The following is a 22691-nucleotide window of genomic DNA, read 5'->3' on the forward strand; positions in this document are numbered from 1 at the left end:
AGACCTGAGGAAACCAGGCAGTTGAGTCTTATATGTCATACTGAGCTTAAGGAGAAGGAGGCAGGGGAGGCGGGTAATGGCTTGAGGCTCCACAAGGGAGGAAGGCAATTCACAATTCCCATGGAGATGGAAAAATAAATGTTTGGGCCATCTTTAACAATGGGACAAAGAGGACTTTGATCAAAGGGACCTTGCTAGATTCCTCCCTATCACATACTACTTCATATTAAACTTACCTCTGTGTCCATTGTTACCTATGAGAGCTCCCTTCCTGGAGCAGGTCCTCTACCTAATTTTCTTTTAGGCAGTTAGGGAGATCAAAGGTTCTTCCTGAGTCTCGGTTTCTTAAAAATAACCAGCTTAAAATGATCAATACCTCAAAGAGGCATATTTTGGAGTGGCAAACTTTGCTCCCTTTCAGCTAAAACATGTTTCTCAGACCTAAGAATTACAGCTTTTTGATAGTTTAGTCTACAAAGACTGTCTCGTGTATAAACACAGCACTTTATGAGACAAACTGTGAGATAAGCTGCTATATGGAGTTCTTAGCAGTTTTCATGGCTGGCCTATGCTTCAGAAAAAGATCATTAAGGTACCATACTTTCTTTGCCAAATCATACATAAACTAAGCTGACATTCTTTTTTGCCAAAGGGTTATGACTAAATATTAGTACTCTATAAAACTGCCATAGAATTATTATTTTAAACTCTGACATCCCAGAAATAGTAAGATAAACCTGAAAGCAGTAGAACAGAATAAAAGGCCTTATTACGCATCTAAATTGTAAGTTCTCTTATATGTTGTTGATATGTATATTGTAATTATAACTCAGTATCTTCTTGGTCTCTCCAACACTTGTTCATTGCCTACTTTTATCAGGTCCTCTAGAAGATATAACGTATCCTACTTAAGCAAGCAGAATTTCTCCCTCTATACATATTTTTTAAGCATTTCCCCTAGTAAACCAGGTATACTATGCCAATACTGTGGCTTACAGTTTATAATATCAATAGATACTAGCTGTTTTTAACAAGACAATAAACTGGTCAGGTGAGATTTTATACTCGAGAACCAAGCTTTATTTCATCTTTTGCTGGTTTTTACAGTCTTCCATCAATGTTGCTCATTCACTGGGTCAATGAGCCAGCTATGGAACCAACCAAATATTTACTGAATGCTACTCGGTGTATGCTCTCCCAGATGTGCTAACGGCTTCCTTCCTGAACCTCATTAGAAGTTATCACATTATAATGAACAGTTTGATTATACTGGTGATACTCCTCTAATAATACCACATCCATTTACCGCCATTCCCCCACCCAGCTTCTACTATTCCCTGTCGGCATTTGACTTTCAAAACACAGACTAAAGACTACATATATTATCAAAGCTCCCCCAAAAATGTTCAAGAAAAGAGAGATAAAGCTTAGTGAATGTATTTATTTCAGTTGTCACATTTCTTTTCCTCCAGTAAATCCAGATCACATGCTAATTAGTGCTTTATATGCAAATTAACTTGCTTACCTGAAATACCATTGCCTCTTCAGCTTTTCATGGTTGAGTGGTAGCCAGGGTAAAGAATTCTACATTAAGGGAATGGTTGCACAGTTGCTGGGAGGCCTAGGAAGAAGTGCGAAGTCAGACAATTTATTTGTGGTCAGTTGGTTGTAAGAATGAAGTATGTGTACCTGCCTTTATTCTATAAATGTATTGCTGTAGCAGAACACAGCAGTTAAGAAAACTAAAGTGCTAGTTAAGAAATTTGGTCTGTTGTACATGAAATAAGCTTTTAAACTCTACAGAGTAAAACTTTCTACTCTACAAATGTGTCAAAAGGCATATTCAAATAAAATTATAAAATTCCGATTTTACTATAATTGTACAATAAAGAACTTGTAAAACTTCAAGGGATTTTCACTTGCTAAATTGTTTTGAAGTTCATATTTTTTTAAACTTGGTAATTGTATAGTATTTCTTTCAGTCATTTAGAAAAGTATTATTCATTATTCTTTTCAAAATTAGAAGTAAATTGCACATGAATAATTTTGTCCTCAAAAAAGTTCAAAGTTACTTTGAATTACATAAATTGTGCATAATTATATATTTTAGAATATACCTCTGACTTCCAAATTTTCAGAAGCATAAACTAAATGCTACATTTGTTCCCTCTAAAGAAGTTAGTGTTATTCTTCTCTTCATCACTGATATGTTCTAAATTATGCTCATAAAATAAAACATAGTATATAGAAAGTGGTTAAATGATTGGTATTTTTTTTAAAAAATTTATTTTTTAATGATTAAAATTTTTCTTTATCAATTTGTTCTTAAACCCTAAGAGTTAAAGGGTTTCTAAAGTCATGTTGAAATATTTAAAATAAGATTTAAGGTGATTTATACATTGCTACATCAATTTTAAGGATCTAGGAAATACCAATTTTATTTTATGGATAAACTAGAGGCCCGGTGCATGAAAATTCATGCACTGGAGCGGGGGGGTGGGGGGTCCCTCAGCCTGGCCTGCCCCCTCTCACAGTCCAGGAGCCCTCAGGGGTGGGAGGTGACCTGGCGATCAGGGGAAGGCGACGCCCCCATCACACCTCTGCTGCTGCCACTGCCAGCAGTGCAAGCCTTGGCTGGCCCTGGTTACCTGAGCCTCGGGCGGCCCTGGGTGTCTGGGAAGCCACCATCCGAGGCTTGCCCGCACCTCAGGCTGGCCCTGGGCGGCTGGGGGGCTGAGGGGACTGGGCGCCACCATCTTGTGGCTGTGGGCACTCCATCTTTGAGGGCGGGGCACTCAATTAGCATATTCCCTCATTGGCTGTGGGTGCCGCCATATTTGAGGGCAGGGCAGTCAATTAGCATATTCCCTCCTTATTGGCTGTGGGCGCTGCCATCTTTGTGACAGCATGAGGGTCAATTAGCATATTCCCTCTTTATTAGATAGGATTACATTTTGCCGCCTCACATTAAGGTAATGACTGCCTGATACGGTTTTGTGCTCTTTCCTCTGAAGTGGGTTTTCTACATATCAAGGCACATGTCTCCCCGCAGTGTACTCTATGACTATGGTGTGAACAGAGTGAAAGGAGCCTAGGAAGGTTCTTTAAAGAGGCAGTGACATTTAAACTGGCCCTCGGAGGATTAGTAGAAATTTACTTGGCAGAGAAAGGAAAGTACAGAGTATTCTCAAGAAACAGAGACTATTCTGCTGTGGATAAATCATATTTATAGGTGTTTTTTAAAGCTATTAATGTTAGAAAATGTTAACATTTGAGCAATGGAAGATGTCCACTTTGATCTTGTAAGGAGTTAGGGCCTAAAAATGGTCCTTATCACCTTGTAATTTTAGTACTGGTAAATTATTTATGAAACCATTCCCTTGGAGGGAGGTCTGGGATCTTCACAGAAGAAAAGACTTGACTGAGAAATCTATCTCCAACTAGTGTGGGGAAAGAGAAAGGACTGGTTGCTTCTGATCTTAGGGATTGAGATAAAACACTAAGTTGCTTATGGAAGACCATGTAAGAGGGAGACTACTACTTGCCACTAGCAGAAAGGGCAATGAAGAAAGGAAAATCTCTCTTTAGAAAATAGAATTTAAGAAAAGCAGAAGTGGCCCTAACTGGTTTGGCTCAGTGGATAGAGCGTTGGCCTGCAGACTCAAGGGTCCTGGGTTCAATTCCGGTCAAGGGCATGTACCTTGGTTGCGGGCACATCCCCAGTAGGGGGTGTGCAGGAGGCAGCTGATTGATGTTTCTCTCTCATCGATGTTTCTAACTCTCCCTTTCCCTTCCTCTCTGTAAAAATTCAATAAAATATATTAAAAAAATAAAATAAGAAAAGCCAAAGTGTAAAAATCCATGAATAATTCTTGATATAATGGAAACTAATAATCATTTAAAATTGAATGACATTTATGCTGAAGTAAGTTATGATTATAAATGTTATGTTGTTTTCTTTAAAAGACTATTTTGAGGAAATGAGATGGACACTTGATTTGTATTTCTGTTTGTCTTCTTCCCTTTCATTTTGTCATCAAATATTTATTGATTTTTCTGACTTTGTATATATTTTTATTCACTTTGAGTTATCCCATTCATTCTGGGCAGACAACGTAAAAATGTAGAAACAAGAATTTGTGCCTGTAAATGTAGTTTCCATACGTCACAGTGCTAACTATACTACTCTATGTATCATATAAAGAAGCTTACTCCATGAATTTTGTCTAATTTGGGAAACTTTTTAATAGCTCTATAAACTAGGGATGATGTAATATGACTTTTGAGGGAAGGCACCAGATTGAAATATTATTTTCTTCGAGTTTTCATCGATACTTGCCATTTGGTGAAGAGAACATTCTATTTGTTCCAGATTAGTAGACTGATAGTAGAAAACAATTTTCCCAGAAAATTCTTTCTCCTATTAATTACAAGACTGTGAACCTTGAAAAATCCTAAGCAGAGGACAGTGATCTTTATCTGCTTTATTCACTGATATGTCCAACCACTAGAACAGTGCCTTTGTAGGTATTTAATAAATATTTGTTGAATGAACTAATCTCGAGCACACCTTTTAATCAATAAGTACAGCTTTTTAAATTCTCCCTGTTGACCTTCGCTCTGAACAAAGAGCATAATTGTTTGTTGGAGTATTTTTTTTCTTCAACTGGGTTTTCCTTTTTCTCTGAAAACCATGGAAATAAGTTTTCCCAGCTCCTCAATAAAGGTGGTTTGTGTCTTAGGAGCATAGCTTATGATCCCACCCCTGCCCCCTCCCCACTCCCACACACTTCAAATACTTATAGATATTTACAATATACTAATATTTATACTTAAAGGTAATGCTGGGAATAATCAGCACAGAATCGTGGGTTTTATTTTGTTAGTTTTTCTAAGGGACTTTAGAGATCAGTTCAACTCGTTCATTTTAAGGTTGAAAAAACTAAAGCGCTGAAAGGTTACTGGCTCAGGCCCCTCTGTTAATTAGTGGGAGTGCAAAAGCTGGAATCCAGAGCTTTGACTTCTAGTCAAATGTGTTTTGCACACACAGGAATAACTTTTTCAAGAGGAAGACTTTTCCAGTTAAAATGTTGATTCACCTCATGACCCCTTTATGCAAGTATTTGATGCCCAAACTATTTAAAAAAATTTTTTTTGCACCAAATATAAAGAGTAAGCACATTTCATAGCCAAGGACTTTTTTGAAGAACCTACCCTTCTGAGGTTATTAAGGTAGAGAGTATTCACATCTGTCAGTAGATGGACTTTATATTATTACAGGAAATCTCTTAGATTAATATTTTACCATAAATAATTTAAATTTGTTTTACTATCTTAAATTATATTTGAAAACAGATTAATTTCTGAATGGCGAAGTACAAATATTCGTATAGAATATTCTCAGTTGCTAGTATACAAACTCTTTTGGGTTCTGTTGCTGTGTCATTACCTCAGCAAGTAAGCAATTGAGGACGTAGGTGGTTAACAGATAACTTAATGTAAGGATCAATCTGAATATTAAGAGCTTATGTCATAACAGCACTAATTTAATATTAAAAATGCTTTATAGCCTAAATATGTTAGGATTTTATTTTTCAGATGCTACTTTTAAAATAGCCCTGGGAAATATATGGAGCCATGAACTACAGACCTAATTTCTAAAAATGTTTCTAGAAAATACATTATAAATGTGGAATTTAATTATATAAAAAAATCTGGCTTGCCCAAGCCTTTGTTAAATTGACTTATTTATATTAGTTCATTCTTAATATTTTACTTTATAATATTTAACACTTTATAGTTGATAATTTGCTTATATTCCATGTAAAGAATAATCTTACATTTAAGTATTGTGATATAAGTAGACAAAATTATATTATACAAAATATAATAAACGTTGAATTTTTAACAATTTTTGGAATAACTTCAAAAATTTTGGTGCCCAAATCTGACTGATCAAAAATATTTTCCTTCCACTCAACATTGACTAATCACTAAAATGACACTTTTAGGATGTTTTTCAGACAGTTCTTGGACTAACAGGGTCAGCATATCCTAGCAGCTTCTGATTCATCTAACAACATAAATTGAATAGGATTTTAATATGAGACCAATTTTTGTTAAAGGTACACACTTCATAATCTGCTAGGCTCAAAATATATAAAAAATTTCAGCTTTAAACATTTATAATCAATTTTAAATCACAACAAACCCTTGATGAAGTAAAGCCAAAGCTCTTTTTACCACAGTGACTCTTAGAAAAGAAGTATCTTTATCGTTTTAATCAGAACTACAAAAGAAAAGGTGAAGAAAGTTGGCAACTTTAAAATTATTAAAGGAAATCGATAGCAAAACTGGATAGTTCAGTCAAAAGCATATACTTAGAACCCAATTTGTATAATGATGTAGCCAGTAAGCCTCTTCCTGAAGTCCTTGAGCTTCAATTATCTAAATTTCTTAATTCTTTTTGCCAATTAGATATCATTACCTTAATAATAATTCACATTTAAAATTTTTTTTTACTATACTTTAGTCATTTTGGTGTTTTTTACAGTTTTCTCAGAAAATTTTCCAGATAAGCTACAGAAAATAAAATATAATGGTAATTTTTTTCAAAGCATTTATTCTACTGAAAGCAATCACATATGGAAGTAAATTGATTTATGTTTTGTATAATTCTAAAAATTTTTAAAGCAGTTTATTTTCAGATCCGTATTTTACACTGGGCTGGTTTTTTATGTGTTTGTTTGGTTGGTTTTGTTTATTTGTTTGTTTTATTTCAATAGCCTTTTATGTCACCTCGGTACCCTGGAGGTCCAAGGCCCCCATTGAGGATACCTAACCAGGTAAGATTTATGTGCTACTTAAGTTTTTGTTTGTTTGTTTGTTTGTTTGTTTAAGAATCAATAAAGATCTGGAAAATGTCACAAATATTTTTACCTATGAAAATATTAAATTATCCTTTATCCCATTTAATGCTACTACTAGTAATATATAATCTACTTCAAGGGTTGGCCAAATACAATCCATAGGTTGGATAACTATTTTGTAAATAAAGTTTCAATGGAACACAGCCACACTTAATTCATTTATGTATTGTCTGTGGCTTCGAAGGAAGATCAAGTGATCATGAGAGAGACCTGCAAAGTTTGCTGACTCTTGGAGTCTACCATGTACTTTGAGCCTAATTTTTAAATATGTATAATTTTCATAAATGCTGGTTATACTCTCATTTAAAAGATGGCAATAAACTTTTCTATGAACATACTTTGGTTTATTTTTCAAGTATGTTTCAGTATCATGGCTATAACATTTATATCAATTTTGCCCAATTATATTGACATACCAGGCATATAATTAGCTGCTTCTAGAAGGGTTAGATCTATTCTTAAATAATTAACAATGGATCTTCCAACTTTTTACCAAAAAGAAGCTCTGAGATTTTATAAACTTTTGTCCTTGGATAGTTTTTTTTTTTATCAGCATCATAAATATTTATTTGCTGAAACAAATAAAGCATAATTTTTACTTGCAAGAAGTATGTAGTTTAATTTTAGGATACAGATAACACAGAAATAAATTAAATGTTTAACTGTATGGAATAGTTATGTCAAGATAATTGTTTTTGTCACTCTCTCTAATTCTGTTATTTGTATACCTCAGCATTTTCCCAGATTTAAAGTAAACCCGTTATCACAATAAGTTCTCTTTTTCATTCTTGTGCTTTATTTTCACTTTCCTTCCTGACCAACAAGATAAGTTGTGCTTCCAAATACATTTTATAGCAACAGAGTCTGCTTCTCTCACAACTCTTACTGAGATCATGCAGAGTCCTTGAAGTGTCCTAGTTTGCTGGTTCTCTGCTTCTGGCGCACAGTAAGGATGCCAGCACCCCCTTCACTCCCCGGGGAAAGCGTTAAGCAGAAAGCAGTGCTGGAAGTCCTCACATTAGCAGCTGGAGGAGTTTTCTCCTTCAGACTGAATTTACATTCAGAACATGGGGTTGTGGGAACATGCATGAAATAAGAGACGTGCACAGATGCCAAGTGTTCAAACATATGGGAATTTTGTTTTCTCTGTGGGTGAACCTGTATATATTGACAGGTCTGTGTATATAGGTGCCTGAGTCTTTTAAATTTCTTTTCAAAAGACAAGAAGTTGGATCTTTTATTGAAGTCTTTATGGTGTTTCAGACTTCGCATCCATCACTTTGTATGTTACATACATCTAAGAGGTTCCTGAAAATCTGAAAGAAATGTGTATGTCTTGAAGTAGTGTATTGTTAGAATTTTTGACTTCCATGTATTCCATATCAATGATGAAAATCTGACAGAATCATTAGAGTTGCATCCATTTAGCCTTATTGAAATGTCGGCTATTTATAAGACACTGTGCTAGGCTCCGTATCTATAGAGACTGACAGCATGAAACACTTTAGGAAGAGGAGTGGGTTGTTTGTGGGCATGTGGAGTTGTAAATCTAGAATTTTTTAAAGAACAAGTTTATAATGCATCTGGATTTATAAAAGAGGCAATTAAAGAGTTAAAGGTAATAAAGACTTATGATACAGGCTCTTTTTCCTCAAGAATTTCCAAGTCTTTACCTAAGAATATTTTAAAACAACTGTATTCTTCTGTGAGTGGCTCCTTTTTTGTCCCCCCAATAACAAATATTTAGTTAACTTTATTAATTCAAACATATAACTTGCAAATCCTCTCTAATAAAACGGTAATATGCAAATTAACCATCACTCCGCTACATAAGCCACACCCACCAGCCAAGCCACGCCCACCAGCCAATCAGGGCGAGTATGCAAATTAACCCCAATCCAAGATGGCTACAGCCACAGAGAGCAAGGTTTCCCAGGTAACAGAGGAAGCCAAGCTTTCCATAGCCGTTGCAGGCCTAAGCCTCCACTCAGGCTACAAAGTTTCAATTATAGAAGGTAAACAAATTCAAACAAATGGCGGCAGAATGGAGCTTGAGAGAGCAGACCAGGGTTGCCGGCGGCAACAGGGGAAGCAAAGCTTTCCGCACACCCTGGCCAGGCGCACCCGCTTAAGGCTACAAAGTTTCAATTGTAGAAGGTGAATTAACTGCCACAGAAATGGCTGCCACCCCCGGAGGGAGCAGGAGGCTTGGCTCCGCCCCAGGCTACAAAGTTTCAATTGTAGAAGGAAAATAAATTCCAGATACCAGGTCTTCCCCTTGGGTTGCCAGGGGGCATGGCCGGCCTGCAAACCACCACAGGCCCCTCGCTCAGGCCACCCCACACCCCAAGGGCACCCCCACCCTTATCTGGGACACCCTTCAGGGCAAACCAGCTGGCCCCCACCCGTGCACCAGGCCTCTATCCTATCTAATAAAAGAGTAATATACAGATTGATCATCACTGCAACATACAATATAACTGCCCCCATGTGGTCAAAGATCCTGCCCCCATGTGGACACAAGATGGCCACTACAAGATGGCCAGCAGGAGAGGGCAGTTGGGAGGCACCCGGCCTGCAAGGGAGGGCAGTTGTGAGGGACCAGGCCTGCAAGGGAGGGCAGTTGAGAGGGACCAGGCTTGCAAGGGAGGGCAGTAGGAGGTGATCAACCCTGCAGGAGAGGGCAGTTAGGGGTGACCAGGCCAGCAGAGGAGGGAAGTTGGGGGCAAACAGGCTGGCAGGGGAGCAGTTAAGCATCAACCAGGCTGGCAGCGAAGTGGTTAGGGGGTGATCAGGCTGGCAGGCAGAAGCGGTTAGGGGCAATCAGGAAGTCAGGCAGGCAAGCAGTTGGGAGCCAGCAGTCCTGGATTGTGAGAGGGATGTCCGACTGCCCGTTTAGGCCCAATCCCACCAGGATCGGGCCTAAACGGGCAGTCGGACATCCCTCCAGGAGTCCCAGATTGGAGAGGGTACAGGCTGGGCTGAGGGACAACCCCCCGCCGTGCACGAATTTCATGCACCGGGTTTCTAGTTTATAATAATTTACATTTATACTATTTTTAAAAATAATTTTCTAAGCATATTAATTCTGTTTATAGTGTAAACATACAGTTTTAGGAAATGTTTAACCTATTTAGGAGCATGACCCTTTCAAGCAACAAAACAGTTCTTCAGTTTCATTATGTAGTCATTAAAGTAGATTTGGCAACACTGTTTTTGGTAATTAATTCAAATAATGTATAAAAAACACAAATATATTAAATAGTTTTTATTTGGTCTTCATTTATAGTGATCATAAACTAATGAAATTTTGTTTTATTGATAGATTATGTCTAAGAAAATAAAAAGTGAAATATTAACCTCTTTAATGGTGTTGACTATTCATTTGGAATATGTTAATAGACATTCCTTTAATAAGCAGATCCTTCAGAATTTTTAATGATTAGACTATAGATTTTAATAGAAGGTCTCCTGAGATGGTTTTCATGGTTGTGAATTAAATTCACAATAGTTTATATTTATACTATTTGTATATTCATAGGACTGGGTATTTAGAATATGGTATAATATCACTATGCCAAAAAGTATATGAAGGAGTCTCTAAAATGATGAAAGGAAAGTCAACTTACAAAAATATACAATTTAGTAAAGAATAAATGTACATGAGAAAACATATGAAGCACAGATGTTAAGTCCAAAAACCATTTTTGACTCTACAGTTTTACACTGGAATTGGTTCAGCTGTCAGAATGGGCCATTGATGTTAAAGTGTCCACAGCCTGGAGTAGAGCAGGTCTTTATCCTTCTCATAGATAAAATGTCTAATCAGAAAAATTCACAATATTCATTCAACACCATGAATATGTATTCAAAAGCACATAACATCTAACTATTTTGCTGAAACTCTCAAAAATATTTGTCCAACCTATATATATAAAAAGCCAGTGACAGGAATGCCATAATGACCAGAATGACTGGTTGCTATGATGCCTACTGCGGCCAGCGAACCAGCCAGATCAGGGGGTGGGGCTGGCCGGCCCCCTCCACCCCAATAGGGGGCAGGGCAGCCGGCCAACCTCCTGCAGCCCCTCCTCCCTGGCCAGTCCCCCCCTGATTATCACCCCCTACCCCAATAGGGGGCGGGGCCAGAAGGCCAACCGCCTGCAGCCCCTCCCCCCAGCCAGCCCCACCCCTGATGGGCCCCTCCACTCCAGTCAGGGGCAGGGCCCACCAGCCAACCACCCATGGCCCCTCCCCATGGCCAGCCCCGCCCCCAATCGGCTCCCCCACCCTAATCAGGCATGGCCTGCTGGCCAATCATCCACAACCCCTATCCCCTGCCGGCCCGGCCCTGATCGGGTCCCAATCGGGGCGGGCCAGCCAACCAACCTCCCGCCATCTCCTCCTCCTGACAGGCCTGTCTCCTCCTCCTGACAGGCCCGGCCCTGATCCACTGATTGGGGCTGGGCCAGCTAGACCCCACCCGTGCACGAATTCGTGCACTGGGCCTCTAGTAATAGATAAGTGGTTAAATAAATTATGGTATATCTAAATCATGAATAGTATTCACCTATTAAAGGGCATGCTATAGAATTAAATTTATAGATATCATAAAATGTTTATGATCTATTAATAATTGTGAAAAAGAAAGCACAAGATGTATATAGTACATCACCTTTGCTATATTACTGTACATACTCAACGAATTTCCTTTACTCATATGCCTCCATCCATAAACATACATTTGTCACAAAGAGTATAAGGACTATACCCTTTTTATTTCTGAGTGGTAAGATTATGAATGATTATTTTATTTTTAAAGTTTGTATTGAGCAGGTAATAATTTGTGACTAGAAAAAAATATATTAGTTCTGGTTATTCAATATGTAAGATTATCTTTTACTAATATTGAATCTATAGTTTTTACAATATAAAAGGAAAAAGATAATGGATGCTGAGTATAGACAAATCTTAAAAAGGCTTTACTTCACCGCTTTTCAAGTAGGGAAAAAATCAGCAGGCATTTGAGCAGGAAAAAAAAATAATTGGGACATTTACTTTTATACTGAAAATAAATTTACTTTAAAAATAAATTTATTTAAAAATACCATATAACCAAGGTATTTTAAACAAGTTACATACTTACATACTTACTCTTTTTCACATGTTCTCTTATCCAGGATAAATGCTATTTAGCATTTCTTTTACCAATAATTTTCTTTGTAACATTTTTCATGTGTAGAATTTGACTTTTATTTAATGACAATATGAAAATGTAAGAGAAAGACTTCAGCTGCATAAAGAGAAATATGTTCTACATTGAGTAAATAGTGGGAGTCTTATAGCTAAAATTGTAAGGAGGATAACTACAGCAAATCTCTAACTTTAAAAATTAAATATGTTGCATGTGTTTAACATAAATTAGTGGTTAATGATGAAAGCATAAAGTAACTTTCTTTGCCAGTTCAAAAATATCCCTTTCTATCAACTGGGATCTCCTTATTTATTTGTTTCTTAGTGATAATTATGCTATTAATGTATTTAAGTTACTATGTGAAATCTAAAAAAGAAAAATGTATTATTTCTTTATGAATTTGAATTATGAGTGTTTTCTTGGATATATGTATTTCCAATCAGTTTCTACCATTATAGGACAAAGGAAATTAACAAATTCAGTGACTGAGAAAAAGAAATTCATTCTCCTTCCCAAACAAAGAAAAATTTACATAGTGAATGCTATGCAGTCTTAATTTAAGTTACAGTTATATAGAACTTTTTTTTTTTACTATTTTATTACTTTTCTCAAAACATATCTAATTATTTTAAAGCTGCTTTGTTACATCCTTTTTGGATGTAAGCCAATGGGGAAAAATTGCATTGCCCTATTTTTGATTGGACATTTCATAGAGCTGTACAAAATCTCATTTAGAAATATTCAATCATTCAACAAATATCTGTTGAGGTTTACTATGTGCCAGGCACAATTTCAGGTGTGGGGCCACATCAGTAAACAAACTAATGAAAATCTCTTCTTGTGGACCGGGCATTCTAATGCAGCACTGCCTGGGATGATGGAAATGTTCTGAGTTGGCACTGTCATATGCAGGAGCTTTAGTGCTTTGAGCACCTGTGAGCACTTGATAGGTGGCCACAGTGACTGAGGAACAAAAATTTTAACTTTGGTCATTTTAATTATTTTAAATAGTAACATGTGGCAAAGGGATAAGAATTAGACCTTGCAGTTACAGTGACTGCGATACAGAAAAAAGAAAAATAAGTAAATATATATCAAATGATGAGTTGTGCTTTGGAGACAAATATCTTGCTACACTGACTATTAACATTTTTGTACTTCAATATCTTTTCTATTCATACTGCCTTTTTATAAAAAAAAAAAAGACAGTGATGTTGTTGAAAGGACCTTAATTGTGTTAAGCATCTTAGGTCCAAATGCTAGCAATGCCCAGCAAGTCACTTTGGAGCAAGTCACTTAACCTGGGTCTTGATATTTTTTACCAGTCAAATGAGAGTGGGTTCAAGTATTTTTAAAATCCCTTCTAGTTCTAAATTTTCTTGATTATATTATTCTATTTCACTTCATATAATTGAGGAGGCCCATTAAAAATTTGGGTGCATTAAAATTGTTAACTGATTTATATCATAAAAACTTTAAAAATGAATAAATGTTTTCCCTCATCATTGAACATTTAGTCTCTCTGAGTAGACTATATGGTAATATTCAAGGAAATATACACCATAATCTCAAGTTCCTAGAGGGGCTTAGCATTGATTTCATGTTCTTTGTAAATGAAATAATCCTTGTTTGAATCCAGAAATTCCTGCCCTGGCCAGTGTGGCTCAGTTGGTTGGGCATCATCCTGTGCATCGAAGGGTTGCCAATTCTACCCAGGTTGCAGACTCGATCACTGGTGGGGGGGCATGGAGGAGGCAGCTGATGGATGTTTCGCTCTCACATCGATGTTTCTCTCTTTCTCCCCCTTCCTCTCTCTCTCTAAAAATTAATAAAAAATCTTTTTAAAAAGAAACTCCTTCATTTAAGTATTTCTGTTTTAATAAATTTTGTATTATTTAATCCTTTTTTAAATTCTAGAATTTAAAGCTTATTATTTAGAACTTTTGCAGTATGTTGATCTGTTGAAGCCCTGGCTTTGCTACTTAACAATAGTATAACTATAGACAAACAAACAGATCACTTATGTATTACAGCTCAGTTTCTCATAATAAAAAAGAATTAATAATAGCCTCATAGTATTGTTGTGAGCATTGAATGAAATAATAAATATAAAGAGCTTAACACAATTCCTGACACAAATATACCATCTCACAAGTGTCCATTGTTGTTAATATTATGCTGGTTATTATTAAACACCTCCATCATAAGTGTTATTTTGTCTGTCAGAGTGAAGATCTTTTATAGAATGAAGAATGTATGCCAAAATTTTTTATTAAACAAGTCTGAATGGAGTACATTTAACATGTTAAAAATAAGAAAATTATATCAACAAGGTTTATAAAGTTGTTTTTTCCCTGATATTAATGGTTTAAAGAATGCAGCAATTATGCCCTATTGATGCCCTTGTCTGTCATTCCAGGACTGATAAAAGTGTTTTAAAAGTTAAAGATTTTACTTATTCTAAAAGACAGACTTTTGAAAGACATGACATTGATCAAGATTTCTGTAGGATTATGTTATATTTTAAAATAATGACTAGAAACAGAGAAAGACTTGTCAATTGTTCTGGTAGTCCAAGATAAACAACAGAAAGCAGAATTTGCAAGAAAATAGTTTCCTGTGATAAAACATGGCATGTCCAGTGAGGTTTAGAAATTCAGAATCAAAGTCCAGAGTATAAAATTAACCGCTTAGAGACATAAAAGCAAGAACTTCAAACTCACAATTGAAAAAAATATATATTAACTAGTCATATATAGTCTGTCCTTCTAATTCATTTTTTTTGTCTAAAATGTCTCTTTTTATTAAGTGTATTGGGGTGACATTGATTAATAAAATTACATAGGTTTCAAATGTATAATTCTATAATACATTATCTGCATATCGCATTGTGTGTTCACCACCCAGAGTTAAATCTTCTTTCATCCTCATATATTTGACCCCCTTTAACCTTTGCTTTCCCCAAAACTGCCTCCCCTCTGGTAACCACCATACTATGGTTTGCTTTTCTTGTTTGTTCATTTGTTGTTTTCAGTTCTATCCCACATATGAGTGAAATCATATGATTCTTGACCTTTCTGTCTGACTTATTTCGCTTCTTTATAACTTTTGACAGAGTTGGCCACTTCTTCCTTCTTGAAACTCCCCTCATGCTTTCTGAAATGTTGGTCTTGGTCCCCCTCTTAATTTCATACCTATTCACTTTCAGTTTCCTTTTCTATCTCCCTTTGGTATTTCTAAATAATTATGTATTTGATCTTTTTTCCCTTCTCTTTGAAGTCTATTCCATTCTTATGATTTTATCACTGATGATTCCTAAAATTGTCCGATTTACACCCTATTCCTTAAATAAATATTGGTTATTCTGAGCCAAGAGGCACAAATAGGTTCCATACTCTCTCAGAGCTTATAGTCTATTGGAGACATAGAGAAGAAAACAAACTATGATCATATTTAAGTTCTATGAAAGTGAGGTATATGATCCTACAAAAGCACATACAAAGCCTTTACCTTCCCTGCATGCTCAAACATTCAGGGAGGCGGTGGGGAGTCACACAGACATAGCAAAAAGAACAAATGGCCGTAGTGGTTGTGAGATTGGTTTTATTGAACAAATAAACACATTGATTAAGCAAATAAGTAAAAAAATATTGAAGATAATTAAAGTTGGTTTCTCACTGTTGGAGAAAATAGAAACATAGAAGGAAAAAAGCTAAAAACCTAAGGTTTTGGATTAGAATTGGAGGTGTTGAATCGGTGTTAGTATGAATTTTTGGTATGCATATACACCACACAGAGAGGAGGGATATTAGTCATAGATGTAGATATGTGCGCATATGCACATACGTACGTAGATTTTTTAAGCTCAGAGTCTACCGAGGGGACCTAAAAGCAGTGCACCCAACTAATAATACACACTCTGGAGAACCCATGTCTGGATGCCTACACACCATTCTTCAGTGGGAGGAATCAGAGCCCTTCGGAGAAAAGATTGATTCCAAAATTAGGCCAGAAAAAGTATGAGATGAACCTGGAACATCTTTTGCCAGTAAGGAAATGCTCAAAATATGATGAGCATTTATGAATATTAAAGTAAGCGATGATAGTAATAGATTACGATGTATTGATATAATAGGAATCAATAAGTCTATACTAAATAAATAAATAAATAAGAAGAAAAGGAAAGCTCTTCCTTACAGTTGGAATACCAATTTATAAGCCTAGAAAGAATCTATTTGGCAACTATCATAGTGCTTAGGAGTTGTCAGTGGATGCTAAACTGGTGGGTTGATAAACAGTGAGTGGGATATTGACAACTTGGAATAGCTCTACTACTAAAAGTAATCAATTACAAAGAGGAAACATAATGATCTTATGGTGCAGAAACCTAGCAGAGACCAACACAACCAGGTGATGAAAGTCAGCAGTGTGGGTCAGTGGTTGAGCGTCGACCTATGAGCCAGGAGATCATGGTTTGTTTCCAGGTCAGGGCGTATGCCCCCGATGCAGGCTTGATCCCCAGTGGGGTCATGCAGGAGGTAGCTGATCAGTGATTTTCTCTCATAATTGATGTTTCTATCTCTCCCTCTCCCTCTCTGAAATCAATTAAAATATATATTTTTTAAAAGTCAATATCACTAGTAGTGGGATCAGACAACATCATGTGCTCTATAAGGTAATCACCAAGAAGAACATCGCCCCATTTCTGTGGTGCTCCTGATTAAAAAAAAAAAGCAAACAAACAAACAAAAATTACCTTAGTCTAGGAGGTCATGAAGAGACTTCAGATCCTCCTGTAGAATTTTAATATTCATTCTCTTTAAAACTTTTGAGGACATGATAGGGAAAAGCTAAGGAATTATTACTGCTTAGAAGCACATGAAGAAATATGACAACTAAATGCAACATGTGTTCATTGAGGTCCTGGTCTCAGAAAGAAAAAAGAAACATTTTTTAGACAAATGGCAAAATTTGCATGAGGTCTGTGGCTTGGACAGTAGTATTGTATCTGTGGATTTCCTGTCTTGAGGAGTTGTGTTGTAGTTATATAGGAGAATATCCATGTTTAGAAATTATACTCTGCAGTACTTTGGTGTGATGGAGACAATATTTGTGACTTGCTCTCAATTGGTTCTGAAAAGACTTAGGATAAAAGCATAGAGAAAGAAGGAGAAAGGGCGATGGGGCAAATGTGGTGAAATGTCAACAATTGGGCAATCTGTGTCAGGGTGTATGGAAATCTTTATACTAATTGTGCAATTTTTCTGTAAATTTGAACTTTAAAAACAATTACACATATTTTAAAGCAAATAGAAGGAAAACTTACCCCAGACTAGGTTTGTAGGAAAGAATTTTGTTAGGAAGTGATCCGGAATCTGGGATCTAAAATATGTCAGCAATAGGCACTTAAGGATCTGTGAGCGCCTTGAGAGGAGAGATTGTCTAGTTTTAGTTCTTATTTTATTTTGTTTTTGATGATTGACAATTAGATATTATTGTTGATTGAATGCATGAATTGAAAAAAAACAGAAAGAAATTTGGTATGGATGGAAATTAGAATGTCATTGTGGCAATGGCAAGAAATTAGGCTGGAAAGGTTAAGCAGGAATTCAATAAATATGTATTGAGTGTGCTTGTAAGCAAAAAAATTCAAGTAATTATAAAATGGCTTGAGAAATGGCAGCTCTCTACTGCATCCTAAGTGATTGTTAAGTAAAGAGTTCTGATCTACATATATAAATTCTTTAATATTAAATTCTTTGGAAATAACTTGAAATTTTAAGTAATTGGATAAGATTTATCCTGCTTAAAATTAAATTAACAAATCTTTATAAAATCTTGCCAATTGTCAGGATTATGTATATATGTGTATACATATATACTTCATAAGATCAATGGATTTAAATCGCTTAGAGCTTTGTTCAGCTCTAACAGCTGCTCAGACAACTATGGAAACTTGCAGTTCAGTATGTATCCTGCTTTGCACCCGCATAAATAAGCTCTGCCTGTTAATCTCCATCTTTTTCCATTCTAGTTGTCCTTTTCGATGCAGCCAAATTGTGTGAACTTAATTGGAATATTATTTTTATTAATAGTTTCTTAGGGAAAATGTGACTACAAAAAAGTATTCATTAGCCCCTTGGCATTTTAGTCCTGCTGCTCTTGCAATCCCAAATGAGTAAAAGACTCTGTAGAAATAGAGCTTATATTTAAGAAGCAAAATTACTTATCTCAGTACCCTTAGTAAATTAATTTGGAGCAAAGGCATTATACTTATTTGAAAAATGTAGGACAACTTTTGCCTAGATGTTTGTTCCCCCAAAATACTTATTTTGCTTGCCACAAAATTGGGCAAAACAGAATAATTTTGGAACTAAGAACTTATATTAGGTTTATAGACCTATAAAATTTATAAATGAATGTGAAATATAACAAATCTTGTTAAATAATCAAATGCATTCTGTAATTATAGGAATTTTAAAAGAGAATTGTTAAAGCCCTTGTTTTATAAATATTTACAGTATTGCTTTTTATTTTGTTTTTACTGAAAATGCTAGGCACTTGGAGGTGTCCCAGGAAGTCAGCCATTACTTCCCAGTGGAATGGACCCAACTCGACAACAAGGTGATTGTTTAAAGTAAAAGTGAAATAGATGTGCAGAATCTCAAAGGAAATCTTTTATTTTTTTAAGGAATTTTTTATTTGAATAAATCTTCCATAATTATACCAGTTGCATTTTTGCAGATGGCATGGCCAAGTGATTTATATTTTTAGCTATGTCTTAATTATGCATAATGATGAAGGCAGTGATAACATGAGAAACAGAATAATTAAGCACCACGCTGAGAGGAGACTCCTGCCCTCTGGTTTGGCACCCATGCTCATTTCCTAGCTAATACCTTCCTACTTTTATTTTAGGACATCCAAATATGGGTGGGCCAATGCAGAGAATGACTCCTCCAAGAGGAATGGTGCCCTTAGGACCACAGGTAAATAATCAGAAAGTAAACGCTGAGTTTTTTGCCTTTACTTTATATAAACAAACTATGTTATGTCCTGGCTTTTGTTGTATGCCTTAAAGGTTTGATATAAATACAGTTGTTAGGCTCTTGAGAATATAGTATCTGTAACGCCCATATTGATGTAGCAGCAAACCATATTTACAGGTGCTGTCACATATGCATTCAGTACATTTGAGAAAATACATTATAGTAATTATTATAAAAAGATAACTATTATCCTTTTGTTAGTTATATTGAGGAAATATATAAAAATTTATAGAAAATTGTTATAAAAGATAACAGCCATATAAATTAAATGATTAAAAATATTAAAATAAGCAATATAAAATATTTCTCTGTCTTTTGGAGGATGTCATTTACTATTTTATACTACCATATTTCTTTATAGAATATGGAAATAATAGAGAATCATTTGGAAATAACCATTGGAAATTTGTCTTGCTGAACAAGCATAGTGCTATCAGTAAACATCAGATGTTAGCCTATTTCTCTATCAAAATTTCCCAGAAGTATACACTGAGGTCAAATCTATCCTAGCTGTTGGTGACATTTTTTAAGGATGCCGTTCCAGGATATTATTTATTTTGGCTGAAATATCTTTTTTGTCTTCCTTGTGAAAACTACATGGGGTAGAAATTAATTTTATAATGTTATATTTCAAAGAAACTAATCCAAATCCAGAAATTAAAATTTCTACCTCGTGGGTCAGAGGTTAGCATGTTATAATGCTGGTTAAAAGAATGAATTAATTTATTTTATTTGTCCTTTTCAAGAAAAGCATTATTAGTGACAGTTTTAGGAATTGTCTCATGTATCTACTTTTAAAAAATTAAGATTTTGTTGTGTGGCCAAAGGAGTCAGAGATTTAGAATCTAACACCCAGATGATGTGACTTAGGCCTAGGAGTTTTTAACCAACATACAGTAATAAATATATGAACTATATTGAAACATGAAGTGCATATAACCTAATTTTTCAGAAATATCATATTGCATGGGGAAAAATACTATGTGAGATAGTGAGATGCTCAGTCAGGAAAGAATAATTTCTATCATTAAATTAAATATATGTGAGATACTCAGTCAGAAAAAATAATAATTTCTTTCATTTAGGCTCAGTCTTTATGTGCTTTCTTAATATCTTATAAAAGTCTGATTTTGATATTTAAATTATTTTCCCTGTTACTACTCATGTTAGCAATAATAATTTGTGACCAACCATCATAAGCTATTAATAGTAATTAGAATTCATAAAATCTATAGGATATTTCATAGATTGAATATACAGGAGTTTTTAATAAACTAAATATTTAATGAACTAAGCCAACCAATTTGGCTACACAGAATGTAAAGGCTTTTTTCCCCCAAAGATTTCCATAATAGATATATTTTAAAGATACATCAAAACTGCATGCTTATAATTTAATCAGACTTAATTCAGTTCACTTATTTTTCAGGTAGCTGCTCTTTAAGCTTTTGTCATTCCTAGACCAATATTTTTAATAGTTTGAAAACTAGAGTCTGATTTAAGAATCTGTTTTGCAGTGTTTGAAATACAAAGCATACCGGTCTATGTTTTGGTTTATAAACAGCTCTATGTTTTGTTACAAGTAAAATATTCAATGTAAGATAGCATATTTATGGTGAGTAATCTCTTATTAATGAGTTTTAATAAGTAAGTTTATCATATAAGTGTGAATTCTTTCTTTGCATATTCAAACCCAAAGAAAGTAGTTTATTTCTTCAATTTGAATTGGTATCCTTACTATCTATTTCTATATAATTTGAGGGAAATAAAGTGTTTTGTGTGAGTTTACCTAAGAAGCCAGAAATACCTACACTCATTTTGTAAAATCACAATATATAAAGTATAAAAGGCTAAAGAAAGTATTTATATATATCATTTACTTAAGTGAAAACAGGAATCATATGAATGAATAATAGATAAAAAGTGAGGTAAAAATCATTTGGAATGGGGAATTCTTGTGAGGTATTTACTCATAACACCTGGTATATAAAACATAGGCATTATAAACTGAAATGTGTAATAAAGGTTAGCTGTGTTTCTTGAAAGAAAATAGTAAAACAACTTTCATAACAGACATTTAATCATACAGATGCCACCTAAGAGTGGAATGCACCTGCTTTTTTTGTAGTTGAATTATAAAAGCGTAATGTTGTTTCTGGCTTTATGCACCAACAAAATATACATCTTGTTCTTATCGTAGGTACTATTGCTATTATTTTTTGAGCTTTAGATCAGTGTGGTGAGGAGGGGTAATAGTTATCTATTGGAACAATTTAATTACCAGAACAAAGAATTACATATTGTCTAGTGATTCTTATACAATGCTGATTTAGACAAAGTACACCCCTAGGACAATAGTAAACATGTAATTAATATTTATTGCATGGATGGAGAAATAAAGTTTGCTCTAAATCCTGGCATATTTTTCCCACCAATATATTAATCTATTTAAATTAAAAGTTCAGTGGTAACACATCATTTTTTAAAATGATATCACTATCTTTTTAATAGAAAAACAAAATTATCTATTTAATCAAGAAAAATTGCTTTCCTAATACCAAAATTTGAAGTCATTTTTTACTTGCTTTTGTGCTAAGAAATACTTAGCTTGTCTGTGTTCTATGCTCAGCAGGTGCCATGTAATTAACAGAAAAATTCAGCAAGACTACCCAACTATTTCTAGTTCTTCTAGAAATCTAAAGGCTAACTGATTTACATACAAATGAAAACATACCATGATTTCCAACTCAGATATTTGAGGTGGAGAAATGGTGAGATGGAAATACGTGATGGGCTGTCACGTAAAGAGAGTAAACGGATTTCTGTATTTTCAAATATAAGATCGAGGTAGAATTCAGTTCAGGATAAGGGAGAAATTTCTAGAAATTAAACTGCCCAATCATGGAAAAACTCTGTAAACTTTCCAAGCAGCGTCTGAAGAGCCATTTTGTCAGGAACATTGCATTGGGAGTGAGATTAACCAGATGGAATTGTATAGCTGCCATAAACTTTAAAATTCAGCGATTCTAAATTAGCTCTTTCTATTCTGCCTTTGTTGATACCACTTGGAAAGCTAGTTGTTATTCTTTCTTATATTCCTGTTTTCTTTTTGCTTCAAATTAATCGCAAAATGTAAATATTTTATAAACCTATCAAATTATAAATTGAATAATTTCTTACTTCCTGTGACACTTGAGCACTGGGTATACCAAGAAGAGTAAAACAGACTCTGCCTTCAAGGTGCTCGCTATTTAGCAGCAGGAGCAAAAACATAAAGAAAAACTATTATGCAGCAGAAAAAAAATGTAGAAAGGAAAGATGCATGCTCTATCAGGGAGTCATTACATAAAGAAGCTAAGTAATTCTGTTAGGCTTGAGAGCTCAAGGGAAGCTGATGAGAACTCATTTAAAGTTGGTCCCTTATTAATGGTGACAAAAAAATAGCAACTATAATTTTGGAGCACCAGGTATCATGCTTTTAATATACCAAGCACTGTCATAGGTGTTTCTATGATTTCA

At 35.0% G+C, this 22691-nt stretch overlaps 1 protein-coding gene across 5 annotated transcripts in view; it reads left to right on the forward strand.

Moving 5' to 3' along the window:
* SSBP2 (single stranded DNA binding protein 2) overlaps positions 1-22691 on the forward strand; it is a 225800-nt gene that overhangs the window by 166260 nt on the left and 36849 nt on the right. For all 5 annotated transcript variants that reach the window (XM_079793538.1, XM_079793541.1, XM_079793539.1 and 2 more), the window contains 3 exons: positions 6786-6845; positions 18681-18747; positions 19042-19112. In XM_079793538.1, coding sequence (XP_079649664.1) covers positions 6786-6845; positions 18681-18747; positions 19042-19112 — 198 coding nt within the window. The remainder of the gene's footprint in view (positions 1-6785; positions 6846-18680; positions 18748-19041; positions 19113-22691) is intronic.

This window comes from Cnephaeus nilssonii, assembly GCF_951640355.1.
Source record: "Cnephaeus nilssonii genome assembly, chromosome: 2".
Classification (NCBI taxonomy): Eukaryota; Metazoa; Chordata; class Mammalia; order Chiroptera; family Vespertilionidae; genus Cnephaeus; species Cnephaeus nilssonii.